This window comes from Struthio camelus, chromosome 3 (genome assembly GCF_040807025.1).
Source record: "Struthio camelus isolate bStrCam1 chromosome 3, bStrCam1.hap1, whole genome shotgun sequence".
NCBI classification, from domain to species: Eukaryota; Metazoa; Chordata; class Aves; order Struthioniformes; family Struthionidae; genus Struthio; species Struthio camelus.
In genome coordinates, this window is record NC_090944.1 from 64,354,167 (window position 1) to 64,373,633 (window position 19,467).

The 19,467-nt window shown below is 39.6% G+C and overlaps 1 protein-coding gene across 2 annotated transcripts in view; it reads left to right on the forward strand.

Annotated features, from left to right (window-relative positions):
• The first annotated feature begins 570 nt into the window (after nt 1-570).
• The window catches only part of RFX6 (regulatory factor X6), a 39,148-nt gene continuing 20,251 nt past the window's right edge, over nt 571-19,467 (forward strand). Inside the window, exons 1-6 of one of the 2 annotated variants that reach the window (XM_068936451.1) lie at nt 571-795; nt 1,072-1,228; nt 3,054-3,177; nt 4,707-4,768; nt 12,256-12,333; nt 16,075-16,102. In XM_068936451.1, coding sequence (XP_068792552.1) covers nt 597-795; nt 1,072-1,228; nt 3,054-3,177; nt 4,707-4,768; nt 12,256-12,333; nt 16,075-16,102 — 648 coding nt within the window. In that variant the 5' untranslated portion in view covers nt 571-596. The remainder of the gene's footprint in view (nt 796-1,071; nt 1,229-3,053; nt 3,178-4,706; nt 4,769-12,255; nt 12,334-16,074; nt 16,103-19,467) is intronic. The other variant, XM_068936450.1, reaches the window with a different exon arrangement.

The following is a 19,467-nucleotide window of genomic DNA, read 5'->3' on the forward strand; positions in this document are numbered from 1 at the left end:
TACTCCCTCACGCCAGCGGGAGCCGTCGCCGGCGGGAGTTAATCATTAAGTCCCCTGCAGGTCCGCTCCGGGGCCGGCTCCCCTGAACCTCCCGGGGCTTTTAACTACGCCCCGTCGCCCCCACCCCGCCGGCCAGGCGGGACCGGCCGACCGAGCTGCGGGGAGGCAGGCAGGGGACGGGAGGCCTCCCCGCTCCCGCCTGCCAGCGCCCTCCAGGCCCGCATCCGAGGCGGAGCCCCTCGGCGGGTGCGGGGGCAGCAGCGGGGAGGAGGGAGTGGCGCCGGGCCGGCCGCCGCTCCCCCCACGCGGCAGCCACGCCGCCTCCCCGGCAGGCGCCGTAGGGCACACCTGCCCCTCGCCGCCGTCGGCTCGCCTCTCCTCCCCTCACACTGCTGCCGTCGGCGCTCGGGCGGCAGGACCGCGGCCCCGCACAAGCGGCCTTGCGCCGCCCATGCCCGCGCCCTGAGGCCGCCGCCGCGCCCGCCCCGGCCCGGCCCGGCCCGGCCCGCCCCGGCCCGTCTCGTCGCCTGCCGCCTGCCGCCGCCCATGGGCGCCGCCTGCGCCGCGGCGGGGCAGGGCAGGAGCCGGTGAGCAGCATGGCCAAGGGGCCCGAGAGAGAGGACGCTTTCCTGCACCTGCCGGCCGCGCCGGCAGTTTCCCCCGGCGCCCAGGAGGACTGCTACGCGGAGCTGCTGGCCAGAGGCTTGCTGCCCTACGCCGAGGAGGGGCTGTGCGCCGCGGCGGGCGCCGAGAGGGGGCTCCCGCAGCCGGCGCTGCCCGCCGGCATCAAGTCAGGTAAGGGCGGGCCGCGTCCCGGCGGCGTGCCCTTGTCGCCCGCCAGCCAGCACGGGGCTGGGGCGGCGGGCGGCGAGCACGGGCGGCGCCAGGAGCCCGGGCGGGGCTGCTGCCGCCTGGGGAGGCGGCGGGGAGGTCGCGCCCGGAGGCAGCGGCGGGCAGGGCGCCGGTTCAACGGGCGCCCGGGGGGCGGCGAGGGCGCCGGGACGAGCCGCCGTGCCGAAGGACCGCCCTGACGCCCTTCGGTTCCTCTTCTTTTCCCTCCCTCCCGCCCAGAAATACGTTTTAACGGCGAAGTCCTCTCCTCGGAAGAGGAGGATGCAGACGCGCCCGACGGCAAACTAAAAGCCGCGGACAAGAGCCTGTCTCCGAAGAAGAGCATCACGCAGATCATGAAGGACAAGAAGAAGCAGACGCAGCTCACCCTGCAATGGTAGGGCTCCCGCCGCGGCGCTGCCCGCCCGCGGCCCCGCCGTGGTCCCGGCTGGCGGCGCCCCGCGCCCGCCGCCACCGCCGCCGCCGCCGCCTCGGGGCCGCTGGCCCGGCCGCGGAGCGGGGGCGCTCCTGGCTGCCCGTGTGTCGCCAGCCAGGTGAACCGGCCCGGCAGTTCGCACGCCGAAGCCCTTTGCATGCCGAAAGGGACGTCTGTGGAAAAACTGAGAAGACAAGACAAATTGCATCTCACGGTTCTTTTAGAAATAGTCGTCGTGTTTGTTTGTTTGCTTGATAAGTCTCATTTACAAATCAGAACCCTTACATTTCTATTTTTTAAAGAATTTTATTAGCAGAGGTTTATTTGTTTGCGTTAGCAGATCGGTCAGGAAGTGATGGTTCTCACAATACGTGGCCGTTGATGAAAGCTCAAACTTACTGAAGCATAAAGTCGCTAACTATCAGGTTATCGTACCTGAACATATAATCCACGTCTCTAAGGCAGAATTAAAATCAATGTAGTTTGTCTTCCTGCTTGTGCAGGAATACAATGTTAATTGATGTATATTATCAGCTAACTGAAAATCTTGCAAAATGTAGAAATGAAGCATTACTTAAGAATTAAATTCGTGAATGGATGTTTTTAGTTATCCTTTAAGGCTGTAATTGCTACTATTTCATGGTCTTATAAATGTGCTTTTTACATTGTGTTCTACCATCCATAGAAGTCCTAAATTTCACTTCATTTTATCTGGGCAAAAATTAACCAAACATGAGATCAAATTCTGCAGGCATTAGTTGGTAGAGGTTACTATTAAAGCATTCTTGACACTGGGGACCGGTACTATTGAATTAAATGGGAACTCCATTACAAAATGCAACCTGTAAATCTAGGTTTTTCCTTATAACTGAAAATAAAGAGTAGTCCAGATTTCCCATTTTCCCAGTCTAGTTTACATCTGATTTCTTAGAGCAGAGAGTAAATGCTAAGGAGTTGAATATGAGGAGTCAGTGCAAAAGTATTCCATATGCAGTGTTCACTACACAGTGTTCTCTTAAACATTTATGTATTTTGAGAAATAAATTTATTACACATCATTCCAGCAGTAGCAAATAATGGAAACTGATAAAGAAAAGAAACAAGGCAAGAAAGAAATATCCAGCCATTACCAGGAGTTCAGTTCAAGGAAGAATAACTAGATTTTAGTTCAGCTATTAAGATATCATTTTAATGACCATCAATAGGCACTTTTAAGTTGTAAACTGTTTGGGAAGCTGTATACAAAATGCATCCTCTTCAGAAAATGCCATTTCTTTGATTTGCAGTATGGTTTGGTCAAGAAACAGCTTCAGGTCCAATGTGAAAATTAAAAAGCAAAACTAGGAAGAAAAGAGACATTAGCCCTGGTGTTAGGATACAGTGGGACAGCAGATGCGCGTTCAAGCCTCAGCTCTATTCAAGCAATACACTTAAATCCAAGTCTTTTATAGTGTAGTTAATGTTCTTATTTTCAGTGCCAGGCTGGCTCTTAGACAGTGATCATTTAGTTATTTATGGAAAGCAAAAACATTCAGAAATTTTAAAAGACTGATTAAGAAGAGGTACCTGGCCCCAGTTTTTCCGTATTTTGCAGCTACCCTAACCACCAAGTGTGGAGTCAGTCTCTCTGTGTTGACTCTCTTGTTTAGTAGGAACTCACCTGTGTGCTGTCATGGAAATCTTCAGTAAAATGGAAAGAAAGGGCAGTTCCAAACAGCAGAAGGAAACTAAAATGGGGAGACATACCCTGTTGCTTCTTACTCTGGCAGACTCTTTTTCTATACAGGCTGGAAGAAAACTATATTGTATGTGAAGGAGTTTGTTTACCAAGATGCATCCTTTATGCACATTATTTAGACTTCTGCAGAAAAGAGAAGCTGGAACCTGCCTGTGCTGCAACTTTTGGGAAGGTAAAAAGTAAATGTCTTCATCATTTGTTAGACTAATTCTTTGATAATATCACATTCTAGTACGCTTCACATTCTAGTACACCTGTGTCATAGTGGCTCTCAAATTCATGTTTTCTATTGCTAATGCACATGTAATCAAACCAAACTACACTTTTACATATCAAGGGATTTCATGATGACAACTTTAGGAAAAAGAAAGTGAAGTTTCCTTTAATTTTCGGTGTGAAATAACAAAAAGGCATTCTCTCCCAGAGCTTTTATTTTACAGTGACATTGGTAAGGTTCTTTCTACAAAAACAGATCTGACATGGAGGACACTTTTAATTAAACTAAAGGCTGTGTGTAAATTGAGAAGGAACACAATGAGCAATACAAGAAGGGGAATAAAAATTAATAACACAAAGAGCCCCTGAATGAAAAAATGTTGATTCATCCTCTTTTCTACCCTCCTCTACAATTAATCCTGAAATCATTTAATAAAAGTGAGATGTGAACTCTCCAAATTAAATCCTGACTAGTTAGTGAAACAGGAAACCAAAAATGCTTCAATGATCATCTTTTCTTAAACACTGCTGATCTATTCATTGTTCCTAGAGAGCAAAATGCATTAATTTAATTAAATAATAATAATGGATTTAAAATCCTGTTCATAAAATGTTCACTTACTAATTTTTTCCTCCTTAACTGGATATACTGGAAAAGCATATATTTAATTTTCATTACAGTTTAAGTATAAATAAGGAAGACAACAGCTTTCCATTTAAACAGTGCTTTGATTGTGATCTGTCTATTAGATGTATCTATTAGATCTGCCTCTGTTACTGAATCAATTTTTTACTTCATAAACTTTTTGCCTTAAGCAGCATTCTTTACAGGAAGGCTAGCATGATTTTAGGGCCCTAGCCTCTACCTCAGTGACAGACTGTTCTGCTTGACTTGGATTAAATCACATAATATGGATTCTTAATATGTAAAATAGGGTTAACAGAAACTTTTGTAGGGTTTCTGTGTGCATAAATACGTTAAAGGCTGCGCAGCACTTTGATAGTGGAGGACACAGAAATACCCATGGGGTGCATATTTGCTTGCCTTAACCTTCAGATCACACTTTTCAAATAAAAAATCAGTTCATTTTTAGTTGATTGACCTTGAAAATGAAATAGCTAGAGGCGAAATCTTTTCCTGGTTCTCTTTAGATCTCTGGAGCAAAAGATAATTGTACTTTGGGGGCCTGTATGGGGCAGTATCCTATTGAAGACAAGTAGAATTTGTGTTGCAGAAGTGAAAATGGAAAGGGAGAATAGGCTTTATTTTAAAGGTAGGAAGTCTGGAGGTACACAGTGAGATCAACTAGGATGGAAGTACCCAATTATTTATGTTGTCACCTATATATCAAAAATATTTATTCATGGATTACATTAGGCCATATATTTACATATTTATATTTATATATTTATATTTTTTTCCATGAACAGATGCCTAAGGAAATATATCATTTTAAGAAATTAATACGGTTATTCTCTCTTCAGACCATTCGTCAGAAATTCCCCCTCCTTACCACAAGGCGGCTTGGAACAAGAGGTCATTCAAAGTAAGGCACAATTATCTATACGTCCATTTACAGAAAATGTTCTAGAAATTGCTTGTGTTTTAATTTCTGTATAAAATACATGAATTGATAGGGGGATTATTCAGGTAACAAGCTATATGTGGTATCTTTCATGCGTATGACGAAACTGGTACAGGGTATGAATGTGAAAACATTACTGCAGACCTATTTTGTAAAATTAAACTGATTAAACTTCTAAAACTTGTCATTATCTTTATAGAGTCATGAACTTGTAGGAATGTGTATATATATATATATATATATATATATATATATATATACACACACACATATATAACATGTAGTCATTTATTTGTTACAACTGTTAATTTTCCTATACGCAATTTAACTATGATTTTATTTACCTTTTTGTAAATCTGTCAACTTTCATTCTCTTCTCTCCCTAACAATATAGATTGCTTTTTGTTTGCTTTTTTAAACCTTAGAAATAATAGACATAGCTAGCTGCGGCCACCCTAGTTTTGCTGAAGAGGGAGATCTGGCATTCACAATATGTGCAGGAACAACTGATAACTCACTAGTTCATTAGTGTCTCAGTTAAGTATTATTCAGATTTATAACCAAACATATTTGGAGAGCCACTTTCAAGTTATAACAAAGGAGAGAATGCAAGAAGAAAAGTCCCCCCCCAATGCTCCTTTATATTTTTGATCTGATTTGTCTAATAAATTGATAAAGCAAGACCCAAACAGGATCCAAACTTCCAAGATGTATCATGTATGTGAATAATTTAGAGAACAGTAAGTCAGTGTACGTTGAGGTAAAGAGGTATGTTTCAAATCTAATAAACATGGGAATTTAGGTACAAAATTAATCAGCTCAGGACCTGAGTCATTATATGCCCCTTTTCTCTAAGACATTTAACAGTATTAGCACAGAAATACTCATGTTCAGCATTTCCTCAGCAGATCCCACAGCTCTACTGACCTTGGGGGTATTAATGTGTCATATTTTCATACGGATTAGCTGTTCTTGAACAATTTCTTCAAAGAGATGAGGCATCTGCAGGTTTTGTGTGAACATCTGGCGTTTGTTTCTCTTTTTTTTTTTTTACCAGAGTTCTCCACAGAGACTTTTCCTCTCTGACTCACCTTTCCACTAAGGTGCATTTACATTCTGGCTGTGCAAAAAAAGGACCTCACAAGAGGCATAAGTGACAATAACTCCAATTCAGAGACTGTATGCAGCAGCCAATAGACATAGAGAAGGGGCAGTATAAATGATAATCAGGATCTCCAGTGTTTTGTGGACCATATTCCCCTCAGAACCGTATACTCACTCAGGACCGCACTCATTTCTGTCTTCATCAGGTAGCAGTTAGTCACACAAGTATCATTTACAGAAGTATTTCCATTAAATGCATGAGCAAATTAATGGACTGTTCACCAGTTTCAGTGAATGACTAGTTACACTCTGCCCTTGGGTCAGCATGGACTCTGAATGTAAAATTATTCTGTGATGAGTAAAGCTATGTTACTGTGACTGTTAAAAGACACTAGCAACTGAATTCTATTTTTTAAGCATGGTAGTGCACTGACATTGTTTTATTTCTGTTGTTGCTGTCATTATTTGGATATAATATAAGTAGAAGCAGTAATAGTACTAACAACTATTCCCTAGTACTAACAACTATTCCCAACAGTGATGCTTTGTATCATGGTATTGCCTAGGAGCTCTAATCGTTGTCCAGGGCTTTACTATGTTAAATGCTGCAAAAACATGAAACAGAAAGAGAATTCCTCTCCAAAAGAATCATCATTCTTACACTGCAAAAAAAAAAAAAAAAAAAAAAGAGGGCTAACTTCCCAGAAATAAAGTACATTGTTGCCTACTACATATCTTATACACAGCAATACATTGACAGAGCACGACCATGGTCAGAAGGCAAAGAAAGTTAGTTCCCTTTTCTGTCAGTGTCAAGGTGGCAGAAATTATTCTTCAACACTGAAACTAGCCCAAGCCCTTTCCAGCATTCTCATGAGCATGGATTGGGTTTGAGAGAGAATAATTAGGGTTGTAGGTCTAAGCTGTGAGATACACAAATTTTAGTTCCTCCTCTTCTTCTGAGCAGTGTTTGTCATCTCGGGGTCTGTGGTGCAAAGGAGGGACTTAAAAATGTGTCTGATAAATCCTAGAACTTTGATCCTCAGAGTCAGAGTCCTTATATGCTTACATCCAGCAAACCATTTGTACTAAAATTTTGATCAATACTAAAACATTTCTTTAAAACACTTTCCCCCCTTGGACAAGAAGGTGCAATATATTGGACACAATTTTGTTAAATAAAAAATATTCACTCATCTCTGGTGCCTATGCTAATTACTCCAGATTGCTGAACGGTAGAGGAGACTTTCTGTATCCCTATTAAGTGGGAGAAGGCCCAGCAGAATAAATACTGCAACCCCCTGTCTTGGTTTAGTATTTCATAAGCACCAGCTGTCTTTGGAGCAGGTTCTGGATCTGCCTTTTTGCATGGGTAATGTTGAACATACTGTGAGAACTACTAGATTTCAGTTACAGTCTTCATGGTCCATGAATTACCTGAAACAACTATTCGGGAAAGTGTACTTACTGCTCAGACCATACACACAGAAGGCTGTTTGAGCTCAAGTTACAATTTAATTTCTTTGTAGACTTTGATCAATGCTGAATCTTAGCTTTTATCCATCATGTCTGAAAACTATTATCTTATTTATTAGGAGTGATTTAGTGGGTTAATAAAACTGATATGGCAGCTGGCCCTGTGATAACAAGTTATTGCAAGTCCCTGAACAGCTTAAGCCTATCATTTCCTTATCAGCTATCATTTGTGTCAGCGTATGCTAAAATCAGGACTACTAGTTGCATAGGAACATATGTTACAACAAACCACTGAAATTAAAAGAGGAAAGCAGTTCAGTTTTTTTCTTTTAAAGGTTTGTTAAGAAAATTGAGAGTAAGTCCCTTTTCGTGACTGATTTCATTTTATGAATTATGTGACAAAAATACAACTTAGTAAAATCCATATATACCGTACATGCACATACATATATGCACACAAAGAGGCAGAAAGAGGATACTTGAAATTATGGGTTAAAGATGTTATCAGTGTGTCTGGGATGGGTATATTACTCACAATAGGGAATCCAGAACAAACTGTTCAGATAATTATTTCAGGTTATAACAGAATAAAAATCTTTATACCTTATTACTCTATAAAAGTATGCCAGATAGAACTTGAAAAATACAAATTCTGTATCATGACTGAAAAGCTGGATTTTTTGGTGCTGTAAGTTCAACTACACAAATCACTAAATGAGGTTAGAAAGATAGTTACCACGCTTTTATGGCAAACCGAAAAGGTGCTGAAATTCTCTCTTCTCTCATAACGAAGTGTAACAATGTTAAAATCTGATACCATGGGACATTCCAGAGCAGGAACAAATATTTTGCCTGCCGCTGGAAACTTGAGAACCCAAGTCATACAACCGTTCCCATTTCTAGCCCAAATATGGTGATACTGAATATCATCTCAGATACTGAATAAACCAGATATTGAATCCTAACCTTGTGAGGAAGTGTTGCTTTTCCTTGGCCTCTGTCACACTCCAACTTTAGCAGTAGGGATTTTAAATTTGTGGTGAAAGTGGGTAGTTTTACTTTTAAAATTTAAAAAATGCCCTGTGATTGAAACAGAGCTAGAGCTGTAGGAGGTTGGAATTAGACATACGCAACAGCTTGCTTGCATGGGCAATGACAAACATAGCACTGTACATATAACGTTTTTAAAGAGGGAATCGTAGCTCTACCTAGTGTTTAATCCAGTTCAATGCACAGTAAATGCTTTTTTTAGAGAATCCCTGTGTGTGTATTCCCAATATCTCTTACGTCACATCTAAAATAACTTAATGTGATGAAAGAAAAAAATACGTTTGTGCCTTTAGCATTTATGTCAGAAGTCTGTCTAATATTAGGAATTTTCAGATCCAGATGTTCGGCCCACGTCCATCTGCTTAATATCCCTAAACCAAAAGTAATGGGTGAAAACCTTCATGACTAATTTGTAACACAGGTGACACACAGCTGTATACGAAATGGAGAACAACTGCCTAGTATTATGACATTTAATGAAAGGTTACATTTGCATCCTAAGCCACCTTGAAGCGTCACTTTGATTTGATCAATCAGCACTCATTCTATTGAATAAAAAGGGAGCTTTTGTGAGCAGATGGTCCTACTTCTGAGTTTTAACAGACATTTAAAAGTGGCCTGCTCAGGTATACCTCATCAACTCAAAATCCCTCGGAAGAATGTACTTTTGAGAAAGAACTGACGTTAAAGAAATGGGTGAGAAACTCTTGACCTGCCAGCCTGGGAATCGCCAGGTACCACTCTAGACTCACAAATTTCAGGCAAACAATAAATGCAGTGATATGTTTAACAGCGGCCACTTTCTGTCACATTTTCTTAGCTGAATGCACACAACAGACTGCGCAGAAGTAGAAGGACTACTTCAGCTGAAATTTTCAAAGGCACCAAGGCAAAGTCAACATATCACCCTAATAAAAATTGTCTTAAATATCATTAGTATCTAATGCCTTCAGTCCGTTTTGGAAATATAAAGCATTTCAGATTTTTGTTCTTATCAATGTCTACCCTGTACAAGAGCAAACAATAAGCTTGTTATTTTTTTGTTAAAATGAGCATCGCCAGGAACAGTACAGATGAGCTGAGAATGTTTCTTCATATGTTCTATGAACTGTTTGCTGGAGGCTTTGCATCTTAAGCATGCACATTTCTTTAAGCTTTTGAGTAGTTTCAATTAAGTCAGTGCGATGACTCAGCTTTTTAAGCATATGCTTAATTGTGATACTGGATTAAGGCCCATATTGTGTGTCTGTCCACTGTATGTCAGGCGCATCTGAAGGCACAAGTGTTTCATTTTTGTCTATTTTAGTTTATTGATGGTTTTCTTGGTGGCAACCAATTCAACAGTGAACTTCATTACATTATCAGTTTCTAGGGCTTTTAATGCACTGTCATTGCCTAGGTCTGTTGTGCTGAGGAAAAGAATTAATTTCTTCCTCAAAAGTAATTCTTCGTAACATTTGTACGATGCAATAAAATAAGAACCTATTTTGCTGGCCACAATTTTGATTAGTTTCAAAGTATATGGTTATCTTCCTCCCCTTCCTAGGTTGATTTCTGAGCTGAGGAAAAGAATTAATTTCTTCCTCAAAAGTAATTCTTCGTAACATTTGTATGATGCAATAAAATAAGAACCTATTTTGCTGGCCACAATTTTGATTAGTTTCAAAGTATATGGTTATCTTCCTCCCCTTCCTAGGTTGATTTCTGAGCTGAGGAAAAGAATTAATTTCTTCCTCAAAAGTAATTCTTCGTAACATTTGTATGATGCAATAAAATAAGAACCTATTTTGCTGGCCACAATTTTGATTAGTTTCAAAGTATATGGTTATCTTCCTCCCCTTCCTAGGTTGATTTTTGACCTTTCCTTAAGAGTGATTTTAACATAATAAAAAGCATAAGTATCCTCTTAACCAACGTGGGGAACTTGGAGTAGTACAGACTGGGAGATGCTCCCTTAATTTGGTTAGGTACTTGACCCATGTGAAATCAATACCTACAAGAGCCAATGTGGTCTCAAACTGGGTTAAGCCTCTATGAGCCACCACAAAAGAGAGAGGAAAATGTCCAGGGGTATGTGGTGTAGGCCTTTTCTGGGATAGGCCCAAGGCCTTTTTAACGCTTTCTCCATTGACACTGCAAATGGCACGCAGCTGTTTGATGCTGGTAGCCCAACACGGGCCTCAGAGCTGTTCACAGCTCCCCCACCTGCACAGGCAGAGAGCATGACTCAGGGCCCTAATTTAGAGTCAGGTCTATCAAAAAAACACTTTACATCATCCAGCCTCCCTGCCAGTGTACGGTTCTCTCTTGCGCTGTTAATAATTTTGGCAACTCTACCTCTAAGTGTGTCCCAAGGTGAAAATTTTCACACTTAGATGATTGTTAACCATGTGCTCTGGAATACTTCTGTTCTTCAGTGATTTTGTAATCAGGTATCTAGTTTGGACCCAATGGAATTTCTTCACCAAAATGCCCCACCCTTTAGCTGTATCTTCCTTTTATACATTAAAAGTTTGATGCTGAAAGGGTTAATATGGAGATTTTGTGATACAGAGAATCTGTGATATGTCTGAACAAAAAGCACCCTATACTCTTTGTCTTTTATAAACAAGAAGACAATATAGATATATGTTGCTTTTATAGATGGGTTGCTTTTAAAATCTGATACTATATTTATTGTTTTTATCTAAATTATGCAGTCAGAGATATCAGTTTAATTGATCTTTCTGGCAAGCTGAAGTGACTCCACTGCATTCAAACTGTTATCTATATATTAGGCCTGGTTTACATATAATGTGCTTGAATTAGAAGTGTTACTTTTAAAGCAATGCAGTTAAACAATTGCCATGGTATGTTCAAGCTGACTTTAACCCAAATGAAATCATCCTTAATACTTTGTCCATAACATTCTTAGACCAATTTTGTTTAACCCAATCAGTTTTTAAATCTATTTACTTGCATTTATAAGACAAGGCCTATCTCCTTTGACAAATGAGCTCAAGTCAACTTTGCTATGACCAATCAAGAAATAGTTGCCCCCAGCTTGCTATCCTGGCCTGCTTCAGAAGATTACTGCTTTTGTAGCAAAGTCAGTGGAAAGCAATGTCTACTACACAGCCAGTTTCCTTAGCATCAACCCACCTTTCTTAGTGTCTTGGGTTAAGATGCTGTGCTTAGCACTGCAGAGGCTGAGCCATTGGCACATTTCCTTCTTCCAGCTCTTTTCTGAGGGAATAAACTCCAGGAGAGGAGCAAAGGACACAACGGAGGCTTAAGCAACTAAATAATTCAGCAGAGCCAGTCAGCCTACAACCTAAGAGTGAATGAATGACATGCTAGCATTACTAGTCATAGGAGACTGAACATTAATTCAGAGGGGAGATAAGTACTGTGGAGTTATTTTCAACTAAATGGTCTTTTATGGGACTCTCTACATACAACAATGGTAAGCCTGACAAAATAAACCTAGAAAGAGTAATCAAATCCAGCACCTTTCCTACAAGCTGGAAGCAAAATGAAAGAGAATGCATATTAGGGAAAAGAGACGTAATATGATTCTGGAAGACTTGCTGTTCCAGCTGTATTCTTGTAAGAGAGAAAATATTTTAAATTTAAGGAAGATGCTAGCCATGAATTTTGGATGAAATCAGTGACAATACTGTTTTCTGTGAGACCAGAATTTGTTCCATCTCAGTGAAAGGAATTAGTAGATACTGTTAAGAAAAATTTTCATAAGGCATTGAAAATCAACTTGGCAATTAGTTTTCTTTACTTGATATGTTGCCCCAAAATATAAATAATCCTCCTCTTTTTCACAGGTATCACTATTATGGAATTGGGATTAAAGAAAGTAGTGCATACTACCACTCTGTGTATTCTGGAAAAGGCTTAACCAGGTACAGTATCATAACTTCTGAGACTTAACCTCTGCCAATGCTTTAAAAAGATGGTCAGCGACTGTCAAACCTTAACCTAAGGTTCCCTAAGGAAGGTATTTGTAGGACATTGATTGCTTTTGATACCAGAGCTAGTATTGCTGCATATCTCAACATTTGTTATTCCCAGATTTAGGCAGCATTTTTCTCCATAAGGACCTGTATTTTATTGTAACAGGTTGATCTGTATGTTTGGCTAATATCTTCCAGTATGGCCTCACTGCAATCAGCATAGAGCTGCATCAATTTACACCAGCTGAGGATTTGTTCAAGTGTCTGGCAACAAATTTCGGTTTTCAGAACACTTGTCTGATTTTGTTTGCGTGTGTGTCACCCTCTGAGTGCTTTCCCCAGGACAGCTTCCCATTATGAAACATCTGGAGAATGGTGTGAAGCTGGCACCTGTGGGCAGGAGGGAGGGGTCAATGTAGATTAATATTTACTGGTCCTTTGACTGGCTTAATATCTGTTTAAACCTAACCCAGGAAGCTCTAATTATATTTATTTAAGGGACAGCTAGCAGGATCAATACGTTACGATAGCTGCCTGTTGGTTTACCAAAGATTAATAGTTCGTAAAACAAATGTCTCTGTTCACATATGGCTTGAATGACGGCTTTCATTGTCTACAGCAGTACACTTATATAAGTGAGGACTCTGAGAAAGGAAAGGAATAAATGAGTTTATGATCACACACAGAAAATTCAACCACTGGCAGGTTCAGGTTATGTCCAAACAATAGGGCAAGTGTAAAAATTGAGCGTAATGTTGGCAATGATGCTGAAAAAGAGGGATCTATCTACTACAAGACTTAAGGTTTAATAGACCTGAATATGCCATTTCCTTATCCAATATTTAACCAGAGTTGCAGAGGTGTTGGTGGTACACAGCTAGATGAGGTTCTTTCATAATACAGAATTATCTTAAACAAATTGCTCATTTAATTGACCAAAAGACAGTTAGCTTCACAAAAGGGGATCTAATCACTCACACTCTTCAGTTTTATCTCAGCCAGTACCATTTCAGGCAGAGCTCTGTCCTTGCGCACTCTAACAATGCTGAGTGCAAATATACCAGAGGGTCTGTAAAATTCCCCGGGGCTGGTTTTCCAAGGGTGTATGGTCACCTGAAGACGCACATAGATACCCTAAGATTTTCAGGAATAGTCATATTGCTAACAATCATTGTTTCGTAGCAATGAGATATTTGGGCACTTTTGAAAATCCCACATGATATAATATATCCACATCTTCAGGCAATTGCTGCCAAATCCACTAGGGGATTCCCATCTAGCAATACCTAACTTTCAGGTGGTTTGTTTCCTAAAGAAATGTATAGCTTAATATTAGGTATTGCTGCAATGAATGAGAAGTAAGTGCTTTAAAATGAGATCCAGACAGATTAGAAAATCAAGCAGCTGAAGGACCATGTCAAGTGCATCAGTAGAAGTCTGACCATGTACATGCTGAGGCATCTAAGCCAGTTTAGCCTATCCCAGACATGACAGCACAGCTTGGTATGAGCTATAGGACCCATATGGGAAGCCTGCTCTGAGTTCTGGGCTGCCATAGTTTCTACTGCTGGTTTCTGATGTATCTTTTATAACGTAATTCTCTGTTGCACTGCTATCAATTCTGTGACCCTAACCGATCCTAAAAAGAAATATAAGAAGAGGGATTAGATTGTCTGCTTATGAATTGTTTAGGTTTCGCTAATTATGAACCTTTGCTCAGTAAGGCTTTATGCTGTCGTGTAGGAGGTGTTGGATTTTCACAGTCCAGTGCTCAAATTACCTCCCTGTCTGATTTACAGCAGAAGCTCAATTGCTTACTTCGCATGGTCTGGTCTAGCACTGTGCTTGGATACGGCTATGCGAAGAGAACGATTCCGTAGCATGGAGTTAAGGTCCAGCTCCTGGGGAAGAAAAGCCATATAGGAATTCAAACTTGAGACTTCCATGTGAGCGTTGCAGTGACTGGCTGCCGAGTATAATGAAGTATCTAAAAATCTCCCCTTTGTCTGACATTTCATCTAGTATGTGGGCTATAAAAATGGTTTCTGGACCAAGCCTGAGGCAGAAATAGGCAGGGAGAATGAGTGGTTTGATAACGGTATCAGATCACATCGTGCTTACTAGCACAAATGATATAGACATACAGAGATCTTTACCATAAGGATTGCAAATTCGATGGTAGCTTATCCAAAGATTAGAAGGGTCAAGGGGCCTCATGCTAGAGGCCCCCTAGTTGCCTAAATATAGGTCTCTATTGCCCTTTCAAGTGCCCCAAGATGTAGATGCCTGAATCCCTAAATTCCACTGAAAATTTAACCTTCCAATCCTTTTAAATACCTGGCTTTGTGCTGTGGGGGGAGTATACTCTAACACCAAAAATCATTAATATAGACAGCATTGTGAGAAGTATAGATTTAGCTAGTGATTAATGTTCTGGAGGACCAATGCTAGCAGAGGCTGCCTACTGGTTTTGCTGTAAATTAATGCCCTCTTGCTGTTCAATCCATGGTCCATAACACCTAGCTATGAAGCCAATTAGCTCCACGTTGCAGTCAACTGAGTTACACCTTTCCTCATGCTCATCTATCAACATACAAGGGAAGTCTATATGCTAGATCATCCTGTGATGAGAACTGTCACTTGCTTGTGCCCGGCCTGGGCAGGCAGAATTCCATAACTGCTCGGCCACTGGGTTTCTTTCCTGCGAGCAAAGCATCTCCTCAGCATGAAATACAATATTGCTGCTAATAATTAAAACACTTCCTATTGCCCACAGAATCTTATCACTTAGCAGATAGCAGAACAGGAAATAACTATAATTAAACAAGCTGTAATTAACTTGCACTTTTATCATGGCACTGAACATTGTTTAAAACAATAACCTCAGAGATTCTCTGGTTTCGTAGTTATAGTGTAAAATGTGTGTTTTCTCATTTCTGCACTGTAGAGTTGCCTTATAACCCAACGACTTCATTGGGGATCTTTGATGTGGACTATTTATAGCACCATCAGTATGCTGCAAAACATTTCTTACAGTTAAAGAAACTTTCGTCTCAAAAAACGTGTTTCACCTGCATCAAAAAATATTATGGTGAAAGAAAGTGGAAAATCATTATGCTTTCTTCATTCTCCTCAAAAGGGGAAATTCAGGATATATTTTTTCTATTCTGAATTTACTCATGCTTATCTAAAATGTTATGGATTTCCTGGTAAAGACTTCATGAACCTATGCTACCCTTTTTACATTTATGAAGTTGCAAAGATCCAAAGAGAAAACTGAAACTGAGTTTTATACTTACTACTTGGTCAGTGATCTAAATTCTCATTTTTTAGGAGTCATCTTCAGTAAGTTCCCTGATATCCTCAGGCACTTGCAAGCTAATTGCAAAAGTTAAGAAAAAAGCCTGATTTTTTATTAGAATTGCAATTGGAGGAGCACATGGTTAGTTTTCTAATCCATCTTATAAATATATATATATGTGTTTGTATATAAATTATAATATATGTATTGATATATTATCTAAATGAATATTATATTGTTATATTATTATAATATAATAATATTAGATATATTAGACATATGTTATATTTTATACAATGTTTATATATATATATATATATATATATATATGAAAACACTAAAAATGCTCTGCTTATGAAAAAAATAAACAAGTGTGTTTATTTTCTAAGATTCTCTGGAAGCAAGTTGAAGAATGAGGTAAGTGCTGTAGTCTATTTCCTTTCACTTCTGTCCTAATCAAAATAGGATTTGTGACCTGTGGTTTTCTTCACATTAATTTCTTCGAAAATTGCAATAATATTTTGCATTAAAAACTAGACTGCCTTACGTTTCTTCTTAATGTTGAGTATTTGCTCCTCTAAATAGTCAAAAGAACATAAAGTTGGAAGGCACCTTCTGGGGTCCATGTTAAAGTCCAGTTCCTCATAGCTGCAGAGGCTTGTAATAGAGCCTCTTAATAAAAAGATCAAGCTCTAACTTGCTGATTTTTTTGCATCCATTACTCCTATAGAAGAGGACTTTTTCAGAACCTCTTTTCTCTGTTTGGAAGCCAGAAGATGTTTTTTAATAAACTTAGTTTTATACCTATTTTCTCTTGTCCAGCATTGTCTTTCTGTATTGATGGCATTTTCCTATTGATGTCTTTTCCCTGCTTTTGCTTACTAGATGGAACAAACAGCAACTCTTTCAGTCACTTCTGAGCAGCCTTACAACCTTTCACTGTACTTGCTCCTAGCTGAACATCTTTCAAGAACAAAGATCTTAGAAAGTTTTGTAAATGGCATGTCTCCAATTTCTATTGGAAGTATCCCTTAAGATGATCCCTTCCCTAGGACTGTGTTGATGTCTTCTTCATATTTTCACAACTGTACTATCGGTCACTGTTGTTCTGGTCACATTTGTACTAGAAAATTATGGATTGTTGTACTACTAGATTGAGAGTTAAGAATTGCTCCTAGGATTATTCTTTGACACTTGAGTTCAACTGTCATGGAATAGGCTGCATCCATATTATTAAACACTCTAATCCTACATAATTGGGTAGGCACATCTAAATCACATTGCCAAGGAGGAAAGTCCCTGGCATTCAGTAACTGTTGAAGCATGACCAGTAATTGTTTGGGAGAGTGCTAACCGGCATTGGCCAAAAGTGTGCTGCGACCCATTCTCAATAATAGTATTTCATTTCCTGGGAATGTTTCCTGATACCATTTAATTTATCAGACTAAATATAGCCTCTGTGATTAACTGATACACAACAGGTCTTTCTCCTTCCTTTTCAGTTCCAGATAAGCAATTCCTAGCTGATAACAGAAATTCTTATTGGTTCCTGGGAGTGCAGCTTTGTGCTATCGATTTTCATCCCCTTTATTACCATTATCTCAGAACCGTACAGATTTTTCTACATGACCTCTTGGTATTCCTCTTTATTGACGATTTCATTAAACGAGGTCAGTCAATGTCATCTATGAAATGCTCAGTAAGACAGTCCCAAGCCCGGTCTTTGAGAATCTTCACTCCAATCCCTTTTCAACACAGTAGTATCCTTGTCAACACAGCTTGTTATCATTTCAGCTGGAGCCAGTTCCTTAAACATTTTACATTCTTGTACTAATCCCCATTCTCACCAGCATAACTAATCATTTCCCGTGGTGACACCACATCAAGTGTTTTACTGAGGTTCAGATGGATTAGATCCACTGCAATTTCCCTGTCCAGATAATCAGTTGTCTTATCAAAAAAAGATAGTGTTATGCTAGGGGATATCCCCAACATATTGAAAGATTCATTAGCACTACCACAGCATTCATTCTTTAAGATTTTTGGGATGGAAAATTTCTGGTTCCCTTGACTTAAAGGGACTTTATTTCCATCTCAGATGTGAAATTCCCTGAATCTGTCTTGCTTCTGCCCCAGAGTTCAATGTCTTGGTCCTCGAGAAAAAGAATCTCAGAGATTTCAGTGGAAATAAGTGGCAAGGAACACAACAGTATGAGGTTTCTGTTGCCCAGCTCTGTCTTGTCTGAAATTATTCAGGCAGGTCTTAAAATAAAAGCTGGCTTTCATGATCAAAATTGAATTTAAAAAATTCCAATTTACTGAAAGTTTTCATTAAAGTGAATAGATAATATATCATTATTCACTTGCTTGAGAGTATATATAATTAGTTATTCCAGAAAGATTTGCAATGATTGCATAAGGTGTAATTCTCGGGAGAAACGTAAAGACATTGAAAAGATGTTAAAGCACTGATTGTTTAAATATGCTGAGTAAATGGCATTTGAATGAACACTTATTGAGTGCCAGGGACACTGTTTACTTCTGCTATGTTTTATCACATTTTTTAGTATTCTCTCTGTAGGGGGAGATACCAGCAAATTCTTTTATCTAAACCAGTTAGCGCACCATTAGAGCCTGCATGGTTAATTAGGCAGATAATATTATGGTCATTATCTTAATGTTAAATGGCCATTAGAAACAGATGGCATTAAATTGAAAGGGTAAGTGGCAGTGGATTAAAATATTAAAGCTAGAACTGAGGCACAGTCATATAAGTCCATTAGCAAGGTAAAAAACATTGCAAATAATCTTTTCTTAAACCTCCCTCCACCATGACTGCCTTCTTTTAAATGAACTAATTCCTTTTAATCAGAGCTTTTAATATATTTCATGGGTAATTGCATAATGAAGTCATCCAGATTACTCCTGTTGTTAAGAAAAAAAAAGAAACTCCTGATACTAATAGACAATTATAAAACTGCAGAAATATTGACACAAAGAAGTATTAATCTCTCTAAATTTCTATAATTTCTTTGACGTAGCGCTTTTTATGTATTTGAATAGTAAATAGTGTAGCGAAAGTGTTGTTTACATAATGCATGTGTCCATTCCTTGCTGTCTGTTTTGGCAGACATATCCCCCTTTAAAAATCAAGGATATATTTATGATGAACAAGTGAGCTACAGCTGTAATTTTCTGAATTCAGTGTTTGAGAAACTGGCCTCCAACTGGTAAATCAAAATGTATAGGAAAATATTCCCTTTTGCCCTCCTTTACACTGTATTTGTCTAAACTATTATTCCAATCTCAGTGAAATCTGACGGTATGCAAAGGGGTATGAGAAGGCCACTTCAAGTCCCGTTCAGATTCCTAGTGCATAGCCATAAACTCCATCCACTAGTAAAAGGACTATGCGGAAGTAGTGGATTTGCTGCAGGAGTGCACAGAAGACCTACTCAAGGCTCTGTGCACTGCCTTCAAATGAGGAATGCATGGACTAAAATGGAACAAAGGGTTTTGGCCAAATAGCCTGCTCTAGGTTTGAATGTAAGCCCATAGGAAAAAGTACAATTCAGTCAATAAGAACAGCAGCATAATACAGATTTTACTATTTCCCTCAAGGATGGAGTGTTTCAACTTGGAGTGTGTCATTTTGGAGTTTAATAAGAGTAATATGGTGTGCACTATAAATATAAGCATAGTAATATTGTATTACTACAGAATGTTACTGTTCAGCTTTGCAGAAAAGTAGACTAAGCCAGGTATTTGTGAAAATATTAAAT